Source organism: Urocitellus parryii, chromosome 11, assembly GCF_045843805.1.
Source record: "Urocitellus parryii isolate mUroPar1 chromosome 11, mUroPar1.hap1, whole genome shotgun sequence".
NCBI classification, from domain to species: domain Eukaryota; kingdom Metazoa; phylum Chordata; class Mammalia; order Rodentia; family Sciuridae; genus Urocitellus; species Urocitellus parryii.
The window spans coordinates 27,228,211-27,251,247 of NC_135541.1; the positions used below are offsets into that span (position 1 = coordinate 27,228,211).

Below are 23,037 nucleotides of genomic sequence, written 5' to 3' on the forward strand. Positions count from 1 at the left end.
GTAGTTGCTCACTTCTTAAGGGGTGCTACTGCACTTTTCTAAGTGTCTTTGTAACTCAACTTTGGGGTAAAGCTCTCAAGCCTACAGGGCATGCCTTTAAATGAGGAAAGATATTCTTTTTAATATTCAAAAGCCATCTGAAGCTGCAATAGATGAGTATCAGGTTTGGAATCTACCTGCTTCTCCATACACATCATTCCTGAAAGCATTTTCCCACCTGGGTTAGTGGTGCAGCTGCTCAGATGACTTTTTTTTTTTCCCACCCCTATACCAGGGCCTTGCATATATGAGACAAACACATGCCTATATCCCCAACTATCTAAGATAACTTCTGCTTCCAGCACCTTCTTTATTTTCTACACCATGTCATTTAACGTGTTAGGCACTAGGCTAGATGCTCAAGGAATTTACAGGTTGGTAGGCAAGATTTAATTAGAGCAGTACAATGTATTGGGTTGGGAGGGACTCCTAGCCTAGTAATATGTGTCAAGAGCTAAAGGGTGAAAAAGTAAGCAAAGGAGAAGAGGAGAAAGGATGTGAGAACAGTATGTGCAAAGGAGTAAATGATTAAAAAAGCCCCTGGAAGTTTGGACAAGGAATGTGGAAGAAGAGTAGGGAGGTATGTTTAGAGAAGTCATACAGAGCCCTGTAAACCACATGAAGAATTTAGATTATCCTAAGGGCAATGGTAGTCACTGGAAAATTTTTAAGTAAGATAGTGTCATGGTCAAATGTTTTCCAAAGAGCATTGGCTATAGTGGGGAATATCAATATAAGAAGAGGTAGCTGGGTGTAGTGATATACACCTATAATCCCAGCTACTCCAGAGGCTAAGGCAGGAGGATCTCAAATTCATGATTAGCCTGGGTAATTTAGTGAGACTCTGTGTCAGAATACAAAGGACTAAGGATGTAGCACAGTGGTAGGGTGCTTGCCTGGGATGGATGAGGCCCTGGGTCTAATGGTCCCCAGTACTCCCAAGAAAAAGAGGTAGACTGTTCCTGGTTAAGAGGCCACAAAACAATGCTCCAAGTCAAGAGTTTGGAAGCAACAGCTGGAAGCCAGATCTTACTCCCTGTTTTTCTATGGATCATTCTAAGAATTTGAATGGTCTTTAGACGTTTAAATAATTGAAAGTGAAGAAGAATATTTGTGGCATGTAACATACGCATACTTATGGCTATTTTTAGGCTCTGAAATGGAGTAGTTAGAACCTAGTGGCCCACAAAGCTTTAAATATTTACTATTTATGGTTGAGGGTGTAGCTCAGTGGTCAAGTGCTTGATTAGCATATGCAAGGCCATGACGATGATCCCTAAAACCGCAAAACAAATGCACGCATACATACATACATACATACATACATACATACATTGACCCTGACAGAAAAAGTTTGCCTACTCTTGGTCTAAGCAATAGATAGTGCTGGTCCAGAGTAGTGGCATGAAGAATGAAGAGACTGGATTGATATCAGATTTTTTAGAACTGATTTAGGGAGGCCTTTAGGAGGTGGAATGGTAAGGCATAGATGGAATTGATGGATAAATACTACTATACTAGCCACCTAATTGATTTCCCTACTTCCATTCCTTGCTTGTACAATCTATTCTCAGATGGCACTCCCCATTTAGAACTCTAAAATTGCCGTCTCACTCTTGATCTGAGGATTTCAAATTAATTTGAAATTGACCCTACCCACCTCTATAACCCGATGTTTTATTTTAGTTTTATTGAATTACTTTATTTGCATTTCCCCTGGGGCCCCATCTCTTTTGGCTCCAAGTCTTTCATAATCCTCCCTTTGCTTGAAGTCAGCACTCCACCTTCCTGCTTCCACTCTCAAGATGGTATATGCTTTTGCAACTCTGGAGTGTTGGGAGTTTAAATTTCTGCCTCCATCAAAAGGCAGGAACTGATGTTTCAAAGGACTCCATCCCCAATCAATAGCAGACACTCAGTAAGAATGAATGGGAGTGACTTTAGCAACATCAGGTGGCTGCCTCAATTTTACCGTTTGTAAAATACGTATAGTAATCCTTATCTCACAATGCTGTGCAGGAATAAAAATGAAAAAAAAAAAAAACTTGTCCAATAAGCGTGAGTTGAAATTAAGTCTGATTTGTGTCTGATACAAAAAAGACGTGAATACTTAAGGCAGACACATTCTTTACAGGTCTGGTAAAAATAGACCAGAAGGCAGTTTTCGGAGTACACAGCTCATACTATTTGTGCAGAGCTGGGGCGGCCTTAGCGCCTGCGTGGTCCCTCCAAGGTGACTGTACCGCCAAAAGCACTAGCTTATCGAGAGCATCCGTTTAAGTCAGTTCCAGAAACCCTGTGCTGTGCGGTGAGCACACGGCCATTAAAGAAAAGATTTCAATCCCCGCGATAAAGGCCTTAGAGCAAAGAGGGAGGGAAGCCGCCTCTTTATAAGGGCCTGAGATATTTGACCCTTTTCAAGCCCTAGGTCAGGCCAGGTGATATTGGTCCAGGTGTCTCACAAAGCCATTTCTTCAGTCTGGACACAACCCTAAAGAGGCAGCCCGCCCACCCGGGCGGCAGCCTCGTGAAAGTCACGTTCTCTCTGGCCGTCCTAGCCGGTACTCTATGGTTCTCGAGGTGACTACTCTAATTCTAGTTCCGGTCTCTATGGCGGCGGAGGCTGGAACGGTTGTAGGTCGGCCGAATTAGCCGACTAAAGGCCAATGAGCGTAGAGGAGTGATAAAGATTTAGCCAATAGAAGTAATGATTTCGGGTCAGGTGGTGAGATTGACGGTACAGGTGGCCAATGAACAATGCTTAGGGCGGGTCGATCTCAGGGCTTATCCCGCCTGTCCCGCCATTCTCGCTAGTTCGATCGGTAGCGGGAGCGGAGAGCGGACCCCAGAGAGCCCTGAGCAGCCCCACCGCCGCCGCCGGCCTAGTTACCATCACACCCCGGGAGGAGCCGCAGCTGCCGCAGCCGGCCCCAGTCACCATCACCGCAACCATGAGCAGCGAGGCCGAGACCCAGCAGCCGCCCGCCGCCCCCCCCGCCGCCCCCGCCCTCAGCGCTGCCGACACCAAGCCCGGCACCACGGGCAGCGGCGCAGGGAGCGGCGGCCCGGGCGGCCTTACATCGGCGGCGCCTGCCGGCGGGGACAAGAAGGTCATCGGTGAGGGCTAAACGGGGACGGGGGTGGGGCTACGGGGAAGTCTGGTCTCGGAACCGTTAGCCGGCACTGGGCGAGCCGGAGCGCGCGGCTGGCGGGACCGACTCTCCGCGCGCGGCCGCCCCTCCCCCCGGCCCCACTCGCCCTCGCGGGCCCGGACTCGCCCGCACCGCGTGCCCGGTATGCGCGCGCACGCCGCCTCCGCGCCCCCTGCGGACCCCGCGGGCCGCGCACCCCTCCCCCTGCGGCCGCGCGCAGCCCGCCGCGTGTGCGGCGGGTCCCTTCTCGCGCGCCCGCGGGCGGACCGGCCGCCCTCGTGCGCTCGGCGTGGACTCCGTTGTTCGGTTCCCCCCACCCAGCTCCCTTCCGCGTGTGCCCAGAGGGCGCGGCGCGCCGCCTACGCAGGCTGGAGTGGGCTGGGCGGCTTCCCCTTCCCTCACGTGCTCCCCGCCCGCGGCCTGCGTACACACCCATCTTGGGCCCGCGCCCCAGGCCTGCCCTGCGGCGCCCCACGGCTTTGAGCCCACCCACGTGTAAGGCAAGGGACGCTTAGGGGTCCCCGCGCGGGCCTGTTAATGGGATGGGGAGAGAAAAGGCTGTCAGGTGCCCGAGAGCTGCAAGGGGATAGATCCCGAAGCCAGGGCATTTTACAAGGGTGGCTGGTAATCGAGGGTTGTTTTGCTTTGTTTTCCAGCAACGAAGGTTTTGGGAACAGTAAAATGGTTCAATGTAAGAAACGGATACGGTTTCATCAACAGGTGAGATGCGCGTGTCTGAAGCTCCATCCCTGATCCTGCATGTTTGCCGCTCAGTCCTTTGGTTCTGCGGGGCTAGGGGTTCAGTTAGCATGTTGCAGGGACCCAGCCGCGTTCTGAAAGGCAGTTGCCTCCTCGGTAGTGTAATATTTTGTTTTCTTGATGAGTAAAGGGTTTCGTGTATGTAGGGTTCGTCTTTGTTTTTCAGCTAAATATTAATCTAAAGGTAATCTCAAAGGGTTCGTTGTGGCACAAAGCAGTTAAGGAAAGCGGAGTGAATGAGTCGTTTCTTAACAGTTTTGGGAAACTGCAGGCCAACACGTTTTCATCCTTGTCTTTATACATTACTGAAATTAGGATTTGAGGATGTGATCCTGTTATTAAAGAATGTATATGTATGTGCGTGTGTACACACACGCGTTGTTAAAACCTTTTGGAGTAACATGATTTGACAAGTCAAAGACATGAGATTTTTGTCATCTTTACATAAGGTTATATTGCCTTTGTTTACTATTTCAAACCTCTTTTAATACCTCGGGGGAGTTTTCTATTAGTACTTCTTTGGCCAGAGAAAGCTGGTTTTGTTTGCCTGTAGAGTGAATTGCGGGGGGGAGGGTCCTTATTCAATTTTTATTTCTACTACTTCCTTGTGTGCTAATTGAATAGAATTTTTTTTTTTTTTAACTCTGACTGTAGCTTTATTAGAGTGGTCTTAAGTCCCTGGTAACTTAATATTGTTCCTTTGAGGCAAAGCCGCCAGCTACATCGTTAGATTCAGCCTTAGAATTATCTGTAGCGACAGCGGTGGTAACTGCAGTTCGCTCACTGCACTCTGCGTCGGCTCCCTTGTGAGCCGGGCATCATTTCCAAGATGGCTGCCAAGGCTAGTAGTGCAGTTGCATGGGTATAGAGCACCGCGAGTGCCAGTAGCAATCTTGGCTGTACAGCTGTGTGGTACTTGGCGCCATTTCAGCGTTTTCTTTTCTTGCATCCTTACTTTAGAAGGTGTTAACCAACTAGATGTTTGAAATAACGCTTAAGGGTAACAGAATGTTTGTGAGATGGACATCAAATGGGCAACCAGGCTTTTAGAGACAGACATAATTGATGAAAAAACGTGCGTTAATCAACCACACAGTATTGTGGAAAGAGATTATAGGCATTTGATGGTCTGTTTGCCACATTTTTCAGTTATGGGGAAACATTTTGTTATTTTCATAATTTGGGGGATTTTCTGTCTTGAACTGTTTGCCTTCCTGACCAAAGCTACATCTTTCAGCAATTTTTTGATAATGGATTAGTACTGAGAAAGAAAGGAATACTTTTAATACGATTGGTTTGTTGATTACTTTTTAACTGATCTCTGGGCTAGGGTAATAATGTCCATCTTATTCCACCATCTTTCATATTTTACTTAGAGACATTATTTTATTTGGTATTCATGCCCTACTCTGAGTCTCATTGCTTGCCTATCCTTAAACTAGTAGTTTTGAATTTAAGGGAGTTGAAAATGAAAAATCCCTGAGATCCTCCTGCAGTTATGATACATTTTTAACAGGAATACCAGATGTTGGTGAGAATGGTCTGTCCACCATAGCTTCAAAATAACTGCATTTAGCTGTTGACCTAGTGCAGTCAGATCTCTTGTGTACACATTAGAGGGGATAAGTTGTAGTTTTTGTATTTTGTGAGCATTTAAGAAATTTTTATATTGTGGCTCTTCATACTTATTTTATACTGTGGCTCTTTATATTTTATAAGTATTCTATGAGATGCTGTTCATTGAATATTCTGCTTTTGAAGCAACTCAGTTGCTCATCCTTCAGGGCCAGTTAAGTGTAAATTGGCTTTTGATCTTTTGTTTGAACTATCCTGACCTGAACTATTGAATTAACTCATTAAAATTTGCCTTGTTGCTAGATTAGTAGTTTTTAATGATTCTGAGACCTAAATAGGGTATTGTAGAATTACGAGTTCCAGTCGGTTTGCCTTAATGAAAATAGGAGTTGGTTCTAGATGTTGCTCATGTAGTAAAACAGATCGCAGACTTAGTTGGGGACACCTTACTCTTTTTTTTTTTTTTTTTAAAGAGAGAGAGAGAATTTTATTTATTTTTTAGTTCTTGGCGGACACAACATCTTTGTTGGTATGTGGTGCTGAGGATCGAACCCCGGTCGCACGCATGCCAGGCGAGCGCGCTACCTCTTGAGCCACATCCCCAGCCCTCTTTTTTTTTTTTTTTTTTCCCTGTAAGGAATATTGATATTTATTTGGAAAATGCAGAACAGTTCATGAAAACACCTTACTCTTCTGAGGGAGGAAGACAGACTGTATAAAGGGGGAGGATGCAGTGTTTAGGGTGGTTAAATTTTGGAATTCCCTGGATTTCCTATTCTAGATTTTCTAGATGTTTTATAACTGAAATACAGGATTTTTATGTAAATTTCCTTCCTTAAAAGACATTTCATTATAAATGTTGGTTGATAGCGTCAGTTGTCACCAATGATGAATTGTTTTGGCCTTGTTGGAATTACTTCTTAAAGGGTTTTCTCCTAATGGTGTGTGTGTTTGGTGTGGTACCTGGGATTGAACCCAGGACACTTAACCACTGAGCCACATCCACATCAACACCTCTTTTGAGACAGGGTCATGCCAAGTTATGAGGCTAGCCTCGAACTTGGAATCCTCCTAACTTATAGAAATTTTTTTGTACCTGGGATTCAACTCGGGAACACTCTACCACTAAGCCATATCCCCAGTTCTGTTTTTTAAAATTAATTATTTATTGTGATTAGGCATATATGACAGCAGAATGCATTTTGATTCTTTGTACACAATTGTAGCACAACCTTTCATCTCTTAATTGTACATGAGGTAGCCTTGCACCATATGTGCAGTCATATATGTAGCTAGGGTAATAATGTCCATCTTATTCCACCATTTTTCATATTTTATTTAGAGACAGGGTCTTGCTTTGAATTCTCCTGCCTCAACCACTACCATCCAGCTGCTTATAGGACTTTTAAAGTAGTGAAATTATGTCAGGCATGGTGACACAATAAAATCCTATCCAAGAGGTATTTAGGTATCCAGGAGTATAACAGGTTTGAAACAAACCTGGGCAACTTAGACCCTATCTTTTTTAAAGGGGCTGGGGATGTATAGTTCAGACATAGCACTCCTGGTTTCAGACTCTTGCTAAAGAAAAGCAAAAAAAAAATTTTTTTGTTTGTTTAGACATGTAATCTAGGAATTCTGAAAAGAAATTCATTGAGTTTCTCTTTTGTGTGCTGTGTTGGCAAAATAAAAATTGAACCACCTGAGTAGTTTATTAGCATTCCTCCCAGGGTTACTATTTTTTTTTTTTTTTTTTTTAGCTTTTTAAGATTGATCCATATTTGCTAAATTCATGATTACCATGAATCAGTAACAACTTTAATGGGACATGCATTTTAGTAACTGAATTAGGAATTTTTTCTCCAGAGTACTTTAAATGCCAGTTTGTCATTATGAAGTTTTGAAATGAGGGGAAAATTTGAAGCAAAGGAAATCAAGTAGAGCAGAGATCACAAGCTGGTAACCTGCTGGTTGATGTTGGTAGTATTTTTTTTTTAATTGGAATTAATCACTAACATTTAAAATTCTGCGGGGCTGGGGATGTGGCTCAAGCGGTAGCGCGCTCGCCTGGCATGCGTGCGGCCCGGGTTCGATCCTCAGCACCACAAACAAACAAAGATGTTGTGTCCGCCGAGAACTAAAAATAAATAAATAATAAATAAATAAATAAATAAAATTCTGGAAATGATACCAATACAATCCAGGTTTCATGTTTTTAAGATGTGAACTTCATTTAGCCTTAAGGCCCTGTGTTTCCACATAAGTAATCCCAGCTGACTGTATTACCACCACCTTTAGGATGTCCTGTGTTTGTTCTTTTTTACCAGTGTCACATTTAGTTGTGTCACTTGGCTGACTGCATTCCCTACATGGCCTCTGCATGCATACTTATTTTCCATGGTGTAGGAAGGCTTGGTTTTTCCTCTCTTTATAATAAAACTTAGTCAAGCTGGTCAGTTTTAGTCTGTTTGGGTGGGATTCCCATTTGGGAATTCCATTTGTATACTAATGACTTCCTTCACAGGAAGATAATGGTAACAATAGACATAGCTAACAATTTACACCAGGGTCATCTAGTATAAATGCTTAAAATGAACTAATTCATTTAATCACCAAAACTTTTGAGGTTTAGGTATTCTGCTCTGAAGAGATTCATTAATTTGCCCCATAAACATAGTAAGCAGGATTTGAAGTCAGTTTTCCTGCTCTGGTATTTATGTGTACCAATTGCTATTATGCTGTCTCTGAAAATAGACCTTAGTCATCTTCAATTTGATGGTTGTCCACATAGTTACAGGTAATTTCTAATGGCTAGAAATTGTCATTTCTAGAATGGCTAGCTGTTCGTAGCCATTGAAAGATTTATATGATCTCTAGCATGTCAGTGCAGCTCCGTTGTGCTTATGCTAGTTCCTTAGATGTTGGAAGACTTTCTGCTTCTTACTATATTTCATGAAAAGTTCTAGTTTAGCATGAAGGTTAGCATTACAAAGAATTTTCTGTGAGGTAAGAACCAGTATTATCTACTGGGTATGGTGGCTCGTAATCTAGTGACTTGGGAGGTTGAGGCCAGCCTGGGCAACTTAGTGGGACTCTAAGGTTCAACTTAAGTGGGAACCTGAGGATTTGAGGATATAGCTATGTCAGAAGTAGAGGACCTCTGGGTTCAATCCCTAATACCCCCCACCCCCTGAAAAGGATGGGTATTATGAGGTTGCCTTAAAAAATAAGGAAGTAGAGTCTTCTGGAGTTTGTCATCATCCCCACACCACCAGGGATTGAACCCAAGTGTGCTTAACCACTGAGCCATATACCAACCCTTTCTATTTTTATTTTGAGATGGGGGTCTCACTAAAATGCTGAGTCTGGCCTTGAACTTGGCCCTTCTGCCTCAGCCTCCAGGTGGCTAGGATTACAGGTGTGCTCTATTGTCCCTGGCAACTAAAATTCTCAATGTATAGTTCACACTAAAAGTCTGTAGAGCTTTGGAGAGGTCGTCATCAAAACTCCATCTTGGTAGGTCTGTCTCTGAGCCCTGTAAATTGTTTATAGTCCATAATATAATTGAAAGCTATTAAGACAATAGGGAAGCCATAATGACTTCTTAGTTGCTACTAAGAAAGGGATATATGGGAGAGTGGCTTTTTTCAGAACTGGCACTCTTGGTACAAACAACAATGAATGACGGGTGTTGAAGACTTCAGGACTGATTTGTATTGGTTATACCTGTTATCTTGAGCTGGGTAAAAATTGCCATGCTTACCTGGTCACTGATTTGTGACTTGGAACAGGAATACACTGTAATCTTCCAGTGGTTTTTTTTCCTGTCTTCCTTCAAAGTAAAATCATTTGACTTAAAAGTCTAGAATGGGCATCCAGTGTATTAACTTCTGTTTCCTAGTACTGGGGCAGTAGTTGCCTATCCTCCAGTCTCTGCCCTTGAAAGCATCTGTAGACTATTATAGTCTAAAGGTAGTGGTGGACTGTGCCTGGGAAACAGATGTGTTGGCTGGGTGACAGGGATTTTTTTTTTTCAAAGGGAGCAAATAAAGAGGTAAATTGTGGCTGTGATATTAAGGAATTAATATTTGCAGGACTTGAAAATTGGTATCTGGATGCTTTGGGTTGTGAAACATGTAGATGTTAAATCCTGGAATTAGTTCTTATTTACCACAGGATTATAATTTTACATACGGGAATTAGGTATTTTAATAGCTTGTGGTAATGCGAAACAAGGTAACAGCATATAGGAGCATTAAGTTATGAAACGACTCACATGGTAGGTCTCATTTAAGGCAATAGTTGTAGTTGGCAAAAAGTTAGCTTATTTTCATGTACATGCAGCTAGAGTAAAGATGATTGTGTTTTAGGGATGGGAGAACAATCAGACATGGTACATGTGCAGTGTAGTGCTTGAATTTGGATGGTTTGGGCCATGAAAATCAAGGCAGAAATTTACAGAGCAGAAGCATTAGGTGAGCTGTGATTGTCTTTTGTGTCACAAAGTCTCTTTGGGGAGATTAAATTTGTTTTTTCCTCTTTTTTCTTATTTGAGTTGTATTTGACCATGATTAAGATCCTTATCAGTCTGGATAGATTGAGTAGTACAGAAGTGGCAATAATTGCATTTTAATCCAAAGAGCTTGCTAGAATACAGATAAGAAGGTAGGCACCCAATACATATTTTAAAAGATGTAATTGAGAGCTGGGTTCAATGATGCTCATCTCTAATCTTATAGATACTCTTGTCTGAGGCAAGAGGGTTGCAAATTCAAGGCCAGTCTCAGCAATTCCAGTAATCCCTCTGCTCCACCCCCCCCCCAAAAAAAAAGATTTTTGAGTAACATGCTTCTACAGTGCTAATGATAGAATGAGGCACAGCCTGTTTTCAGTGACTTGTTGGTGTTCCACTGAAGAGAAGGGCGCTCATAAAAGTCTTGTCTGTATATACCTTCATTCTCAATAAAGTATGGTAAAGACGGAAGTATGTTCTTGGTTCTCAGAACACACCACCAAGGGTAAAAGCACTGGGAATGTCTTCATCTCCTCCCCCATTACATCAATAATGGGTAAAACATGCTTATTAAAAAAGCTATTTTGGCACATGTGTTTCCTTGGGGATTTATTATTTTGAAGCAGGGTCTCCCTGTGTTTTTGCTCAGGCTGTCCCTACATATTATTATGCCTCTGACCATACCCACCCCCATTTAGGATTGAACCCTGGGGCTCTTCATCCAGATGTTCACTGAGGTATGACCCCAGTCCTTTTTATTGGGACAAAGTCTCAATTTAGTATGTCCAAGCCATAGTTTTTGTCTCGATTTGTGAATAAACAAGTTTATTGGTAAATTTAATCAACATCATTAACCTAAAAACACCAATAAAGGAGACATTTAAAACCTACTTGGAAGGTCATGTCCATAAAAGGGATTTTCCCAGGACAGTAAGTAAGTAACCAGATGTAACTTATCCCAACAACCATCTTAATTTGCAGAGGTCCAATAACCTGGACCTGTGTCAAGCCATAGTATTTTATCTCTTGGCTGAAACTGTTTTCTGAGCTGTCAGGTTTTTTTTTTTTTCCTAAAATCCAGATAAACTTTGGTCATGATGTTCTATCATTATCAGTAACAAAAAGTTCTCTGTGGAAGTTGCCTCTTTTTTTTTAACTGAATTTCAGACATTTAGAAAGTACAAAAATGCTAGCTTCATGGCTCAGATGATAAATTTACATAAATGAAAGTCCAGTAGGATGCTGAATCTTTACTATGTAACACTCTAGACCCATTAATGATGGTAGTGTGCTCCCTGATTTATGACAGTGTCCTGTAGGGGCAGTGTTGCCCTGTTAAGTCACTGTTCCAGACCTTGCCCACCTTTCCATCTCTCACTTTTTTGTATCTCCTCTTGAAGGCCTAGAATTTGGAATAGTCATGTTGGAGTTAAGATCTAATTAAGATAGTTCTAATTTGTTTCTGTGGTGCTTATGGAACAATGGTCAGATTTACATTTGACCAGCTATCAATTCCCTAGGGTTTGGTTTGATTTTGGTACTGGGGGAAAGGACCCAGGGGTGCTTAACCACCAAACTACATACCCACCCACCCACCCCAATTTTTTAAATTTAGAAACAAGGTCTTGCTGAGTTGCTTAGAGCCTTGGAAAATTGATTGCTGAGGCTGGCTTTGAACTCAGCCATCCTGCTTCAGCCTCCTGAGTCGCTGGGATTACAAGCATGTGCCGCTGCGCCCAGCCTTTCTAGGTATTCCTAATATGCTTCTTCAGTTACTTGACTTGAATAGCTTTGGCAGCATTACCTGGTTTTGGATTTTTAAGTTTTGAGATTATTCTGGTTCCATAAATAAAAAAGTATTCTTATGTCATGATAATGCTATAACTTTAAGGTCTGAATAGAAGTTATTTATTTATTTTTGTGGTGCTGGGGATTGAACCAGGGGTTTGTGCATGTCAGGCAAGCACTCTACCAACTGAGCTATATCCCCATCCCTGAAGTAAATTTTTATGTGCGTTCTTTGACTAAATTGGTCCATAGATCACCAAGAAGCCAATAGTCTAGTTCTGATAGTAAGCTAGTATTGTAACCTTTGTTCCTCTAGTCATTAAATACTAGAGCTATACTATAAGCCTTTTCTTTTTCTGACCTACTGACAATGAAGAAGGTGGGGCACGTGTATTTCCTTGGTGAAATAGTCTAGAAATAGAAATGTTTCACTTCCAGCAGTTCTTGTTACTTATTTTTTACCTGGGATAGAATCCAGGGGGGCTTAATCACTGAGCAACATCCCTAATCCTTTCTGTTTTTGAGACGGGATCTTACTAAGTATCTGAGGCTGACCTCCAACTTGGGTTCCTCCTGCCTCATCCTCCCAAGTCACTGGGATTATAGGCGTGTACTACCATACCTGGCGGATCTTCTCATTTCTAATGTCACCTCCTTTATAACCAATCTCAAAACTAAAAGAAGACATCATTTTTCTCTTCCCCCTCACTTGACATCCAGTTACATCCAGAGTTTGCCCCCTTATAAACTTTTACTGGTGCATTATAGTTATAATATTAGGGTTTATTTTGATACAATTGTATAAGCATGGGATACAATTTGCTCCAATTTAGTACCTAATAGTTTTCCCCATTTTTTGCTTTAAGAAGGATATTTAAAATACCTTCTTATGAACCCTTCATCCAGGACTTCATCAATCCCTATCTGGGCTTCTATAACTAACTAGATGGGCTCTGCTCATATTTAAGTCCTAAAATAAATATTTCAACCATATTTTTTCAGCAGAATTGAATAGACCAATGATTGTTGTAAAATGGTATCCGTTTAGCCAGGCACAGAGGAACACACCTATAATCATAACTACTTTAAAAACAAGGCTGGGGATGTAGCCCTTATAAATACCCATTGATTCAGTCCCTGATTCCTCCCCCAAAAGGGAGAATGTGTCTAACATGAAGTAAAAAGGATGTGTGTGATACTGAAAAATATAGTATCACTCATCTGTCTACTTAGTTATATATACATTGTTCGGCATCTGAGTGATGTGTATATCGGTTGTACTTTCTTTAGGTTTTTTTTTTAAGTTTTAGATTCACAGCAGAATTAAGCTAAAAGTGTACAGAGAGATCTCATATACTCTATTCTTTCCCCCACCAATAGCAAACCAGAGTGGTAAATTGATTAAAATTTTTTTTTTTAAACTTTTTTTTTTTTTTTTTTTTTTGAGAGAGAGAGAATTTTAATATTTATTTTTTGGTTTTCGGCGGACACAACATCTTTGTTGGTATGTGGTGCTGAGGATCGAACCCGGGCCGCACGCATGCCAGGCGAGCGCACTACCACTTGAGCCACATCCCCAGCCCCAAATTGATTAAAATTGATAACCAAAGTTAACCTGCCATTATCACCTATAGTCTATAGTGATCACTCCTTGTGTTATATGATTTAGGGGAATTTGTTTTCATTTGGGGTTTAAAAATGGTTATCAGGAAATGAGGATGGAGTGAAAAAAAAAACATTCCTGTTACTGTCAGTAACCATGTTCTAGAAGTGAGGGTGGGATGTGCTGAAATGGTAATTTTGAATGGGGTAAGGAATGACAGTATGTTTGTCACTTCTACCTTAATTATGGCTCAGTTGGTCCCACTGAAGTCTGACTTGTTTTGCTTATATTCCTAAACATTTGCTTTTTAAATTTCCTAATGAAGTCTTTGGCAGCCAGAAAGCCTTTGCGGGAAAAAATGTATACTAGTGATCAGGCATATTCTTAATCTCTGGCAACTATGAAATATATTCCATTTTTTAATTTGTTCAACTTGGTTTTGTCTTATAGGAATGACACCAAGGAAGATGTATTTGTACACCAGGTGAGTGCTTGTGTATATAGATACTTGCACTTCTGACTCAAGGCTTAGGAGAAGAAAAGGGTGGATGTCTTCTCAACTCTTGTTCCTTGCAAAAGGTTAAGTCCAACCACCAGTTTGTTTAGTTCCTTCCTACCTAAAGAGTAATAGCATGATTAAATGTGTATGTACATTGAAACATTGTGTTGAAGTCCACTTAATTGAAATAGGTATTTCTGATTGGGATTTTGTTAATAGCTGTAGCATTTTAAAATAACAAATCTGCTCAACTTAATTGAACTAAATTTTTATTCCTAATTTTAGATGAGCAAATGCAGCCTCCATGAATATAAACTTAACTTAATAGTGTTGCTATAAATACACAGAAACGTTGGCAAGACGTTTTCAGATGCTGTTCCGCCTACCTCTATGATAAGGACAAATCATAACAGGACAGAGCTGCAGAATACAGTTATCCGAAGAGGGTAGTAGAAAATGAGCAAACTAACTTACATCCTTCTACCCTGAAACGTTTTTAATAAAGTAGCGTTTTTTTAGTTTGCTTCTAACTTTGGAGAGTTGTCTTTCTTTGGGAAAACTTTACTAATAGCTTAAGGTTAAAAGAAAGGTAGTGCAGCAGAGATGACAATTCATTAAATAATTGTGCATTGGCTACTAGTGTTTAGGGAGGAGAAAATTTAACAAAGTAAAGGGGCTACTTACTGGATTTTCTCAAGTATCTTTTAAAGAACATGTTTTAAAAAATGCTCAAACATTGAGGAGTTAAGATTATTGCTATAGTAAGCCACTGCCAAGTGAATGCTAATATCTCAAACTTAAGTATGTTATAGGCTTCATTGGACTTACTCATCCTCTCAGGTATGAAATGGGTAGGGACAGCACGTTTGTGTATGTGTACTTCTGTGCTATGCAGTTTTTTCACTGAGACTGTTGAAATATCGGATTGTATTAAATTATTTTAAGAAACTTTTAACTATTTTTTTATACTAATCCAGAAATCTAAAGATCTAAAGTCATTTCCATACTCATACCTTTATTCAGGTAGATATGAGCTTGGATGGCAGCATGCTTCTTAGGAAGAGCTGTCATAGGTTGGTGATTTTATAGCTCTGAAGTGTCTTACACAGCATTCATTTGACAGTCAAGGGGGAAGCCAGATCAATTTCTAGTACATCCAAAACCCTATCAAATAATCCAAGGGTCAAATGTAAGTATGGAAACATTTAAATTCTAAATGTAAATTCAGGACTACTCAGACAAAATGTTTTAAAGCAAATGTTTGTTTATAAAATTATCTTTTTTATAAAGACAACTCTTGACCTGTTCCTTCTGCATTTTCAAAAGAATGTGCAGACTTAGGAATGGTATAACAAGGTTTATCAGTCTTGCTGGTTTGGCAACCCCAAAAGGTTGGGGAAGGGAATAAAGATGTTCACTAATGAGTTTGGGGATTTTAATTATCCATACTTCTGCTATCCCCTATGACTGCAGGTAATTGAGAGTTGGCTATATATGAAAGGTATGAAAACTATGTGACAGTTTAGATGACAGATGAGATCAATTATTTTGACTTTAACTTACCCAGTTGTGTTGACCCACAATGTGTCACCAATATGCTTTCCTCTTTATTTGTAAGTGGTTTCAACATGTAGTTGTTTTTTGGGACTTTGGCTGCTCAGGTCTTAGTGGTGTATCAAGGAGATGCAGTTCTGGGCAACGGAGCTTAACTGGCCTCAGATTTGTTGGTTGTCCTGCCTCCCCTGGAATGAAAATGCATGAGTGATCCTGTAATGGATACTGCTGTGATGTGGAATGAACATGGGATTTGGAGTCCCAAGACCTGGATTGAGAAAAGTCCCCGCTCTGCCACTTACTAGCTGTTTGACCTTGGGCAAGTCAACTAATTTTTAAGTGCCTGCTATAATGTAAGATATACTGTATTCTTGGGAGGTAATAACCAACATTCCCATGCAGTCAGATAATATAAAGAGTGGCATTGTTAATACATGTGAAATGCATTTCCATGGTAGTATCTCAGGTTGGAAGGGATTTTGGTTGACATTTGTAATTGAGTTTGATGTGGTAACACAGGGACAAAGTTGGTTTGGTCAACTTTGAAGCATGTAAAAACTAAACTCGCCTGTCATCTAAACTGGCCATGTGTGGGGCTAGCTTCTACTATTAAGTGCAGTCTTTGGGGGATAGATGGATAGCCTCATTTTGTTCCAAGCTATATATAATGCTTTTTTTTTTTGTAAAAAGCATTTAAAAATACACATAATATTGTTGTCTCTGTCTTGAGTGTTAAATTACCTTAGTTTTGTAAATAGTGGTTAAAATGCTGGGGCTTTGGATGATTGGAGTATTTTGGTTGAGGTGGGGGTAGCATTGGTCCCTGCTTTCCTGAACTTATTGACAGTTTGGTCTTATGTAAAGCAAATTATAAGATAAGTGTATATCCAAGCTAAAATAATATTGACTCTGGTACATTTTAAATGAAAAAGCACGTTATTCTCCCCTGTTAATCTATTTTTGGAATGTGATATTACTAGACTGCCATAAAGAAGAATAACCCCAGGAAGTACCTTCGCAGTGTAGGAGATGGAGAGACTGTGGAGTTTGATGTTGTTGAAGGAGAAAAGGTGAGGATGCTTTTTGTGTAAAGGTTTGACTTCAGTATGGAAATATTTTGGAGATCTCATCCATTAGGATGGTGGCTCTAATGTGGATGGATGTGTTCAGGTGACCACATGAACACAGGTGCATCTAGCCTAATGTGTTGGCTGCAGTTAGAGGGCAGTCTCTTCGAAGAGTGAGGAGCTGATATTTAGTCATTTCTATGCACCCCTGCCCACACAGACACCCCCACCCCTTGTTTTCTTGTTTTTCTGGGTTTGTGTGAGGTTTGTTAAATAAAGTATTCCTTTGTCACTATCAATATATAATGGCTTTTGTAGGGTGCGGAGGCAGCAAATGTTACAGGCCCTGGTGGAGTTCCAGTTCAAGGCAGTAAATATGCAGCAGACCGTAACCATTATAGACGCTATCCACGTCGTAGGGGTCCTCCACGCAATTACCAGCAGAATTATCAGAACAGTGAGAGTGGGGAAAAGAATGAGGGATCGGAGAGTGCTCCCGAAGGCCAGGCCCAACAACGCCGGCCCTACCGCAGGCGAAGGTTCCCACCTTACTACATGCGGAGACCCTATGGGCGTCGACCACAGTATTCCAACCCTCCTGTGCAGGGAGAAGTGATGGAGGTAAGTTCCACCAAAAAGAAAAGGTAATGTAATACCTTTTGACATGACCATTTCCTGGAGTTCTTCACTACATTGGAATTGTTGGTCATACGAAAAGCACTTTTCCATCCTGAGTAACCAAAGAAATTAATAATATGATATTTAACTAGATGACCCCTCCCCCCCCTTTTAAATTAACTCTTACTATCATATGAGATAGGATTTGTCTGGTTGGGTTTTTAGTGTTACTGATCCAGGAAGTTTGATTGCTGATGTCTTTTTCAGGGTGCTGACAACCAGGGTGCAGGAGAACAAGGTAGACCAGTGAGACAGAATATGTATCGGGGTTATAGACCACGATTCCGCAGGTACAGCCCATATTAACCTGTTTATCTTCAATTCTTCAACTGTGTGTAATGACTCAGCAGTGGCATCATGCTTCTCCTGCAGTCTGTTTGAGTCATTTACCTGTTAACACTTACATTTTCTTTCGTCAGATGCCTAAGAGGTGAACCTGAAGTCAATTGTCTTTGAGAATGTGTTCTTTGCATCTTCTTTGCTGGCACTGGTTAAAAACAGCTTGTATAGATGAGGTCTACTTTGTACATATTTTTTAAAATGAGGGTGTGGAATTTCAAATTTTCTGTTCTTAAACAGGTAAGACAGTAGTTTAAACCACATGTCTTAAATCTCCCTACTAAGGAGGAAGGAAAGGTAAGCATTAGGAATATCTGACTTGAACCATGGCATACTTGGGAAATGAACAGTAAGACAGTGGAAAAGCAGTGTTCCCATTATCATAGGGGTAGTAGGATAGAATACTGTGACTTTTTTTTCTTTTAAGTATTAAAGCTTTAGAAATCAGGGGACCTAGTTGAAATTACACATTACACACATCAAAGAGGTTTTTGGTGCACATTGAATCTTACATTAACAGCCAAATGTCTTTGTACTATTATTTGCATTGATGCATGTCCTTTCCTGAGTTTCTAATTTAAGTAAACTGAGATGCTAGCTGGTTCACAAGGATTTTCTAGTTCACTGCTATAACAGGCAGTTGTTAGTTGTGTTAGTCACCTGGTAGGTTTTGAAGATAGATGAATTCTTCTGTCTGGTTAAAGTCTGAATGGGGCTCCCCTGGCACTCTGTACATTATTATTCACAAGTTCCAACAGCAGAATCTTTGGTTTGGCTGTTTGTTATACTGTAAAGCTACTTCAAATTTCTTACTTGTTTCATTGGTGAGTTGCACAAACATTTTTAGTGTAGAGTACATCAGTTTTACTGAATTTGTTAAATAATAGAAAAGGTTTAAAAAAATCTTCAGTACAAAAGTCTTTTCAGATTATTTCAGATTCAATAGCCTCGTGTTCATTATGTAAAATATTTGACAGTGCCAGATAATTACTACATAACACATTTTGCTCTAAAGTGTGCAATGAAATTATCAATGAATGTGGGTAGGGCTTTCTAACCTAGTCAGGAGTTAGGGTTGGGGTGGGTGTTGTTTTCTTCAAATGAATGGTAAATGAAATGTGTCTGATTGCATGAATTTTTGGCATGAATTCCTGGTTGGTTTGGGTTCAAGAGCAAATTGAATAAGATGGGGACCCTAGGAAGAAGTTTTGTTGGAAAGGAGACAAATAGGTTAGGAAGGAGAATATAAGAAGTTAGAAGGGCTCATTTATGAGAAATAAGAGGATTTATAGGATAAAAAGTACAATAGAAGATAATTACTAAAAGTTGAGTCTAAAGGAGAAGAAAGGTGGTCAGGGACAACATTGTGAAAATATCTCTAGAAGGAGAAAAGACCAGGAGTAGTGATTACAGATTCTAGTGAAAATTAAGAATGGGAAAACAAGGAATAAACTAGAAAAATAGGAAATAGGGTAACTAGGGAGTCACATGTTTGAAATTAAGAACTCAGGTAGATAACGAGGTCATCAATATAAAAGGTAATTAGAAACTTGGAACTATAATAGACAGAGGAGGTAAAACAGAGGCTATCATAAGATTGAATTGAATGGGTGTTCACGTGTTGATGGACATTTGAATTGTTCCCACATTTTATTGTGGATATTAGTAAGTCACAATAAGTTTTTGTGGATAGTCTCTAGGGTACAGACTTCGGTAACTTTAGACTAATAGTTGACTAATAAATTGACTAATGATTGCTGTGGATTCATTTGTATGAAGGGGGGGCATCTTTGGTCTTATTTTGTACCCTTTGGCAAGGGTAAAGTGTAATAAGTGTGGTGCCTTTCAAAGTTATTTAAAGTTCCTTTTAAAGTCTGTTTAAATGGTGATGGTGTTGTACCACTACTAGCTAGTTCATGCTTAATTTTGTAATAGATTAGGCCAGGCAAAAGTTTGCTTGTCTATTAAAATCATGTTTTAGTTAACACATTTGTACATATCGTAGGAGTATATTGTGCAGTGTTTTTAATATGTGTATAGTGTGTAATTACCAAACACTTATCATTTCTACATCTTGCGACCCTTTGGACTTATTGTTATTTTGAAATAGATTATAATGTTGTAAAGCCAGTTTTAATACTCATCTTTGTTGTTTATACACCACTGTTCTTTTGTACAAAATCATCATGCTCAGTTTGTGAAATATGAACCAAGTTAGTATTTCTATTATTATTATTATTTATATTTTTTTGCAAAATGGCCTGTAGATCACTTTGAACAAGAGAATGTCCAGATAATTATGATTGAACAAAGTAAATCACTGTTGGATGGGTTGAAAGAAGGAGGTTTTGTCACTTCAGAATTTCCAAAATGTTCATTCTAGGGGCCCTCCTCGCCAAAGACAGCCTAGAGAGGACGGCAATGAAGAGGATAAGGAAAATCAAGGAGATGAGACCCAAGGTCAGCAGCCACCCCAACGTCGGTACCGCCGCAACTTCAATTACCGACGCAGACGCCCAGAAAACCCTAAACCACAAGATGGCAAAGAGACAAAAGCAGCCGATCCACCAGCTGAGAATTCGTCCGCTCCCGAGGCTGAGCAGGGCGGGGCTGAGTAAATGCCGGCTTACCATCTCTACCATCATCCGGGTAAGTAGGCCCATAGGGCCCACTGGCCTTGGTGTGACAATCATGAGTAGTATCTGTCATCTTTATTAATACAAGGGGGAAAAACCAGCTTATCAGGTAAGATAAGCCATTTTATGTAGTGTCATTCACTCTAATCTTCAAATTACTTAAATATTCCATTTTAGGGTGTTGAGAATCAGCCCTATTTGGTCCCTCATCCAATTCTCAATTCTGACACCGGGAGACCTGTCTTCGCATTGTGTATTTTGAATATTAGAGCCTTTTGTCAACTTTTCAGAATGCTGTGATTTCACCAGTAAACTGAGGAAAGTCTTGCTAACCTTACTCTGAGAAGTATGTTAATTACATTGTGTTATTTATGCTTCATTTTAAAAAGAAGTGGGATAGCTACTAGAATTAATAACCTAGATAATAGTGGCAAATAACAGTATTTGGATAAAGTTGGCAACATTGGCATCATTTTTAATCATTTATAGTTGTTTAATTGGTTTATTTTTGTTGGGGAAGATGGGAGATCTTTCTTGTTTCTAAAAGCAGGAATTTATTCCTTGTTTGACTCTTTACGTTAATCAGGCTTTATTTAAAATGCCTGTGAGATAGATAATTCTTCTCTGACAATTATGTTTTTGTTACTCTAAATTAATGTCTTTTTTTTTCCTTTAAATTCCAAAATTAAGGGATTCCTTTGCATTTAGTTTTTTTACTTTATATCTAGAGACATGTAATTCTCTTTGGCTCTGGAATTGACATTTTTCTGCCTTTGATACTTTACAGTTTTCCCTGTTTTCTGGGTGGCCAAAAATCATCCAGAATCCACAACTAACCCTTAAAAAAACACAGTATAATGTCTGCTTCAACTATATATCACTGTCTTAGGTAAAACAATGAGATTTATTTGTCTCCCTTACATTGTGCTTATATGATACAGAAAATTTGATGTGTTGTTGCAGTGAATTGTACATGATAAACCTTTTTTCTTTGCAGTTTAGACATCCAACAAGAAGAAATGAATATGAAATTCCAGCAATAAGAAATGAACAAAAGATTGGAGCTGAAGACCTTAAGTGCTTGCTTTTTGCCCGTTGACCAGATAACTAGAACTATCTGCATTATCTATGCAGCATGGGGTTTTTATTATTTTTACCTAAAGACGTCTCTTTTTGGTAATGACAAACGTGTTTTTTAAAAAAGCCTGGTTTTTCTCAATACACCTTTAAAGGTTTTTAAATTGTTTCATATCTGGTCAAGTTGAGATTTTTAAGAACTTCATTTTTAATTTGTAATAAAAGTTTACAACTTGATTTTTTCAAAAAAAGTCAACAAACTGCAAGCACCTATTAATAAAGGTCTTAAATAATTGTCTTTGTGTATACCTCTGTCTAGTTTGAGTTAAGTCTTTTACTGTTCATGGGCCATTAACATAAACTAGTCTGCAAATAGAAGATACAGGTAATTCCCCCAGGGCAAATTGCCTTAAATCCTGCCTGGCATATAATAGTGCAAGCCTGTAATCCCAGCAGCTAACAAGGCTGAGGCAGGAGAGGTGGCAAGTTCAGAACCTGTCAGCAAATTAGCAAGCTCTTGTCTCAAAAAAGGGTGGATATGGCTCGGTGGTTAAATTCCCCGTTAAAAACAAAATATAAAGGATATGTAACACTTTTGTGGGTTCCTAGTAAAAATAGGTTACTCTGATTAAGGATTAGCTTGCCTGTCTGGAGTAGGACTGTAGTTCTATGTGTGTTCCTGTGGTGCAGTGATAACCCTAGGAAAAGGATATTAGATCGAATGGTTTCAAAATTTGCACCACTTAGTTCCTTCGCTGTGGTGCAATGATTTCGGCCTGTCAACCAAATGGAGGTGTTTGCCTTGGAATCTAGTATGCTAATTGTTATCTTGGCCTCTGATTTGGTAGAGATGACAACAATGTTATATGTGTGGTTAAGCTGTTTAAGAATATGGAGATGATAAAAAGCTCATTTTGTTGACTCCTTATAGAATGTCCTGGTCTGGCTATTCCTTACCGATTTTTAGTTATGTGTTCCTTGGCCTAATAATTAGATTCTTGGCTGAAAATGACTGCTGTTCAGAAACCCATTCCAGATCAGTTCAAGAGAGACATTGCATTTGTGGAGTAAACCATTGTGGCACATTTGAGGGGTACTGCAGTGTGGTAAGTGGAGGTGGTGATGCCTTTCTCCAGAATGTGCTCATACAAGAAATTGAATTGGTACTTAGTAGACTGTGTAACAAAGTGAAAAATTGAAAGGTTGGTTAGTAGTCAACTCTTTGAAAGTCATCTAAATTGAGACCAGCTCTTGGTGATAGAGCCTTGTAAAAACTTGATGAAAGACCTCACCTCACTTTAATTGTAAGTATTCATACTCAGGAAATTTGTTAGCATTAGCCCATACCTTTACCTTGGTGGGGTTTATGGAAATAACCTGTTGGTAGAGAGTAAAATGGAAAATGCTTAAATGCTGTTGGTGGTATGTAGGATATTTATAGTTGCATGTATTTGGATATATATTGTGGAAGTTGGAAGGTCAATATTGGTTCAATAGCAATGTATAAGGATTGGAAAGAAAGCACTGCCAAAGTGCATAGATGGCTGCTGTTCACATACAGCACCCTGAAAAATTGCAGTCAAGTTAGAATTAATAATTGCATAATTGGCATTTCTGTATAGCAATGGCTAGAAAATGCATAAACACATCCTTTAATGGTAGTGCCAAAGAAATACACTTAGGGATAAATTAGTATGTCATGATTTCTGGGAGGGAGCAAGACTTACGAAAAAGATAGTTAAAGGGGGCTGGGGATGT

The 23,037-nt window shown here is 39.9% G+C and overlaps 1 protein-coding gene across 3 annotated transcripts; it reads left to right on the forward strand.

The window, feature by feature from the left end:
• Positions 1–2,841: 2,841 nt before the first annotated feature.
• Ybx1 (Y-box binding protein 1) lies at positions 2,842–21,516 on the forward strand. Of its 3 annotated transcripts, XR_003302766.2 has the most exons (9): positions 2,842–3,156; positions 3,848–3,911; positions 13,880–13,913; positions 16,463–16,552; positions 16,868–17,170; positions 17,435–17,517; positions 19,950–20,215; positions 20,380–20,548; positions 21,200–21,516. XR_003302766.2 is itself a non-coding variant. In XM_026410391.2 (8 exons), exons 1-7 carry the CDS (start codon positions 2,991–2,993, stop codon positions 20,182–20,184), a joined length of 975 nt encoding a protein of 324 aa, XP_026266176.1. In that variant the 5' UTR covers positions 2,842–2,990; the 3' UTR covers positions 20,185–20,215; positions 21,200–21,516. The 3 variants fall into 3 exon arrangements, 2 of the variants coding, with proteins under 2 accessions (XP_026266176.1, XP_077647142.1); XM_026410391.2 differs by lacking the exon at positions 20,380–20,548; XM_077791016.1 differs by lacking the exons at positions 16,463–16,552; positions 20,380–20,548.
• The last annotated feature ends 1,521 nt before the right edge of the window (positions 21,517–23,037 follow it).